Below are 5,586 nucleotides of genomic sequence, written 5' to 3' on the forward strand. Positions count from 1 at the left end.
GGGGGGGGGGGGGGGGGGGGAGAGAGTTTAAAACAAACGCATCCCACATTTGTTTACAGCCATGTCACACACAGAAATGATTTGTTTTTCAGTTTCACACGCGTGTGTCTGTGGCGGTGTGTGTTTGTGCAGGCAGACACGCATACCACAGCAGAAGTAACACTGAATAGGAGCCTTTTTTTTAAGTTACCAAACACTGACAACCCCCCTAATTAAGTAGTTGGCCTAGACAGACACTAGGCTCCTTAAGCATCCCCTCCTGTGACCGCTTGTCTCTTTGTGGCCCAAACAGTAGGAAGGAACTCGTCTGACATGCGTGAAAAAGCTGTCTGTTCAGGAATCTACATCTCTCTTACCTCCCCCTTCTCTCCCTCTCTCCGCATCACTACAGATGGACAACAAAGGCTGGAACGGACAAAAGGCGTCATTTACCGAAGCGACAAGTAACAGTGAGTATGGGCACGTCCCCCTGTGTCTCTTTCCATTTCCTTCTCCGCCTCCCTCTCTGGCTCTCCATCGCTCCCTCCATCCCGCAGGTGGTTTTAGTCGCCGAGATGGCCCGGCGTTTAATCTCTGTGACTGGTCAATGGGCTTCTGACTGTCAGCTTAATCGGCCGTGCGTCCTCGTGGGGAGCCTGCGAATTCAGGCTCATTCACACAGGCTTACAGGGCCGGCACACTGAGGCCCTCCGGGGAGTCCCCCCACTGCCTTCCTGTGCAAAGAAACGTAGCCTTTCACTCAGGATTAACACACAAGCACAGCGCAGATGCGCACACACGTACCAATAATCCTGCACACAGAGACACAAAATTGTGAGACAGGATATATGATGAGATGATATGAGGATATACGTGATGCCAGATATATCTCACTCAGCTGTGTGTCTCTTCCACGTACCAGCTGTAGACAAAATAAGATAAAGAGCTCATGAAAAAGTGCTGGAGGTTTGAAGCAACTTAATCATCTTTACACAAACACTGCTACAAAGGAAGCTCATAGTAACCCAATAGCAGTACTGATGTATTATAAATATAGTCCTTCACACTGTATATCTTTATCATTTCCCTTCTGATTAGTCTATTGAATAGCCTGTGACTTCTTTCTTGATGCAGTTGGCAGTTCTTGGCACATGGTGTCACAAGTTTAGATGCAGGTCTCTTCAACATATTAAATCATTTTAGACTTTTTTCTGTCCCTCCAGTTTGAGTCGAGCCCAGATGATCCAGCCTCTCTGGATCTGGTTTTCAGTCGGCCACCAGGTAGGTCCAGACTTAAATATCTGGACTATAACTATTTGTTGGATTGCCATGGAACTGTGTACGGCCATGGTCCCCAGAGAATGAATCCTGTAATAATCAAATTCCCATCATCCTCAACTGTACTTTGTGCTTAGTGATTATTAGCAACTATTACCATGCTAACACACTAAACTAAGATGGTAAACATTACACCTACTAAACATCAGTATGTTAGCATTATCATTGTGAGTATTTTATCATGCTGGAGAACATTCAGCTCAAAGCACCGAGGGGCCTCATAGAGTTGCTTGCATGGCTGTAAATTCCCAGTCCTGTTGTGCATCGAAAACCAACATGTCAGATCACCAGACCTCTTTTGGCTGACAATGCTGCTATAGCTGCAGGTGTAGTGCTAATATATCGTAAAAGATTCTCACTTGCTTCAGTAAGCTGACAGTAACCTGGTTACTTAACCAGATAGGAAACAAATGCAGACGTGGAGTAGACAACCTCCTAAATCATCACGTCATTTGGAAAAAATCCTCTACTTAAGGACATTTTTAACTGTAGACAAACACAAAATAGTTTCATGACAGGATTTATGTTTGAATTTACATGGGATTGTGGTGGCCTTAAGGGACATTTCATTTATAGAGGAGGATAGGAATAAAATGCGTAAGGATGCAATTTTGTAGGAAACAGCTGGTCTCTATCAGCTGTATCTGTTAAGTTGGCTGTCTTGTCTGTAATCAAAATAAAAACAGTGAAAAAACTCTCTCTGAAAGTCAAACGCTATTTCGAGACATCACATTCTATTTTCTGTTTCCTGGTCTGGCAGCGATGTTATTTTTCCATTTATTCCACATGGTGTGGGAGTTAAGTAAGTAAATATTTATTACAGGTGTAAAAATGCAAAGAATTCATAGTCATGGTGTTGCTTAAGCAGATTTATGTGTATCATAATAACGTCTGAGCTTAATTTGTTGTGATGTCCCAGCTTGATAAAAGGACACACTGCAAGCAGTCTCGCTCTGGATGCCAGCAAACTAAATGCCAGCAAGTTTGAGAAAGAGCAGTTTAAGGGACAAATGAACAGTCTGTGAGATGTGGAGCAGCGGAGTGGAAAACAAACAGATAGCCTTATTAGATTTGAATGTGCTGTCGTCACTCGGCCCTAATGAAGGGTTTTGCGAGTGCTGCAGTGCTGTGACATTGGTATCCAGCTTCAGTCTGGAGAGGAGAATCAATGTGATGTTTCAGCTTTCTCATGTTGAAAAGCACAAAGCAGATTGGTAAGACTAATCACTCTGCCTCTTTGTGTTTGCACATTGTTGTTCCAGAGTTAATATACAGAATCCAGATGAGAACAGAGCCCCTGCCACAACTTTATATAGCACTCATATGTGTGATTTAGTCCAATTTTCTGAAAGATATGTCATCTAAATTGTGTTTATAGATAAATGGTTGTTCTGTTGGATAAACTATGTTGGTGGTTGTGGTTTCTATGGTAGCCCAAACTCCAGGAATTGCCCAATACCTCCAGAGCAGAGCCCCCTGGGAAACGAAGTCTTCCTTATTTGGTGATTATTCCTATTGTTGGCTCGGAGCGTGCCTTTGGTCCCGTGCCATTCCCACTCATAGTTTATCTCACACTCAGCGTGAGGCTTAACTATCTGCTAATTACCTCTTTAAAGTTGCCCAAACCGCACAACACTCACACGACGCTAATGTCTGAATAATGTTTATTGCATAAACACCATTTACAACTCATTCAAACAGATACAGCTGGTCTCGGTTTTCTGTGTGTGTGTGTGTCTATGATTGCTGAATGGAAGATGTTTCTGGTTTGTCCGTTGTTTTGATTGACTATGCAGTTTATTGAATAAAAGTGGGAATAACTAAATCAGTTTGCAGAAAATGCAGCGTACTCACTAAAAAATAAGCTCTGGCCTCAGAATTATTGTAACATATTTTATGCGATAAACAGTGCTAATTGTAGTTTGTGCTGGTTTTTTTTGAGAAAACAAATAAAATGAGTTGTTTGCCTTGACTCATTTCTGTGCAATCAAAGTTGAAATCCAATAGCTTCTTCTTGTGGATATTTTCACATTCAGCTCTTGGCAGACTTTACTAGTGTTTCAAATTACAGGAGCTGTTTCACTGCTAAGTTCCTTTTTCACTATTCAATACAATTGTAGCACATGGTGACATTATGGTTGCCGCACCCAACCACACACTTCAGGGATGCTGGCTGTAGGTGCAACAAGCTCGAGGGGTTCAACTGGAGAGAGTACATCGAAGCACTTCTTTTTTTTTTTTCTTTAAAGTTATAAGCCATAAGATTTTAGTCCTGGTTGATTTGGAGGTTTGTGGTGTGTTTTGATAATATACAGGTCAGTAGAAAACGGCACATATATCAACCACAGGAGGATAATCTGTTTATTATCCCAAACAAACCATGGGCAGGGATGATTCATACCATCAGATAGTCAACAATATCACTAAACACGGTACTACTGAACTCAGGATTCACTATTGTCTTCTGCATTGCGGGAATTCCATCCCTCCATCGGCTTTTGTCTTCTATTGTTTGTGAATCCTACATCAAAAGGCGTACTCTGCCAGTCAAGGCATCAGTAAAAGCTACATAAAGATTTATCTACAAAATGCAATGGCTATTACAAAAAAAAAAAAAAACAGGTTGAGAATTTGCTTGTGGTAGGTGGCATGGTGTGGCATGACAGACAGATTAAGTAATAAACCAATGAGGTTTATGAATAACTTTATTGCTGTTATAAAAAGAGTATAATTGTGGCTAAGAATATGGTTAAGCTGTGTCACAGTTGTACCTGAGCTAACGTACAAACTGCTCTCTACAAAACTGCCGTTGGCCGGCTGTACTCCACATAAAGACTGTTGCTGTATTACGCAAGGCAAAGCAGCAGAAAATAGGTAAATGTGTCACAGGCTGTTCACTTATGGCTGTGTCCTTCCATTCTTGCTGTTCCACATAGAACACACACACACACACACACACACACACACCCCTCAAGCCCCCACAAGTACTCAGTTTTTGTGTATGTGTGTGTATGGAAGTGTGTGGTTGTGTCCTTTGCCCCGTGTGAGCCGTGGGATGCAGTGCTACAACAAACAGGGTGGCTTAGAAGACAGGAAGGGAGTGTAAAAGGAAAGAAGAAGAAAAAGAAGTAAGAAGAGAGCAATTTTTCTCCCTTCTATTCCCATGGGTATTGCAGCAGGGCTTTTCACTCGAGTTGCCACATTTCATTTCCTGCTGTGCATATTTGTGTGTGCGTGAATGTGTGTCTGTGCGTTGTGTGCTTGTGTGAACTATGTGAGGGTCTTGCTCCACCGTGGTGATTTATAGCGGTGGGCTCCGGCCCTATCTGTTTTCGATCAGTCTCATGCTTGGCTCTGGCTTCCCTCCAGCGCTCCCCTGGCCCACCGGACGCCGAGTCTGGAACCAGCACCACAAACACACACTCTCCCTTACTCTTTCATTCCCCCTACTTCTCCGCCTCACTCTGCTTCTCCCCTGCTCTTCTAACTTTCTCCCACTTCATGTACACAGTTGCACAATCTTTACCCAACATCCTCACGCACAAACACACTCCGTCACTCTTACTCATTCACTCTCACTGTCTCTGCTCCTTTGTCTCACTTTCGCTCTTTCTCTTGCTGTCACGCTCTTGCTCTCCATCAGCTGACACCAGCTTCAGGCACTCAATCACATGCAAACATGCAAACATCCTCACGGGCACGCCCACACACACTTAGGCAGACCATCACACACACACTGTTCCCAGCCCCCACCACCACAGTATTCTTTGTCCACAGCTGATGTCATGTTGGCTAACACCTTTAATTTTTTGCGATAGATTCAGAATTCACAGGCCTGTGAGTTTTACTTGCGTAAATTCAAATTAAAGTTGTCATCGGGATTGGGAGGGGGGAAAAAATCCGAGCAGTTGTGTCATTGCTGGCATAGGGCAGTTTGTTGTAGTATGAGTAATAAGTCCTGGATTTCATTGCTGTTTCCTTCAGCTTCTCTGCTGCTCTGGAAAGGAACGCAAACTTCATTGTTCATAATGGGAAATACTGTCTGCAGGTTCCCAGAAACTAAGACCAGAGTAGGCTACAAGTGTGCAAGAAAATGTCTGTCTTTGTATGTGTGTATCTATGTGTGATGGTAATGTTAACTCAAACAGGAAGTGGCCTGTCAGTCATACGCTCACTCCAGCGCTTTCTCCCAGCTGTTGGTCTGTACACACACACACACACACACACACACACACACAAACACAGATGTATGCACACACACACACACAC

The 5,586-nt window shown here is 43.3% G+C and overlaps 1 protein-coding gene across 1 annotated transcript in view; it reads left to right on the forward strand.

Moving 5' to 3' along the window:
• stau2 (staufen double-stranded RNA binding protein 2) overlaps window positions 1-5,586 on the forward strand; it is a gene marked incomplete at its 3' end in the record, with an annotated part of 79,450 nt that overhangs the window by 35,843 nt on the left and 38,021 nt on the right. The window contains 1 exon segment of the mRNA XM_035652551.1: window positions 392-449. Within this exon segment, the coding sequence (XP_035508444.1) occupies window positions 392-449 (58 nt within the window).

Source organism: Morone saxatilis, unplaced genomic scaffold, assembly GCF_004916995.1.
Source record: "Morone saxatilis isolate NCDOM2014 unplaced genomic scaffold, NCSU_SB_2.0 Contig0, whole genome shotgun sequence".
In the NCBI taxonomy this organism is placed as follows: Eukaryota; Metazoa; Chordata; class Actinopteri; family Moronidae; genus Morone; species Morone saxatilis.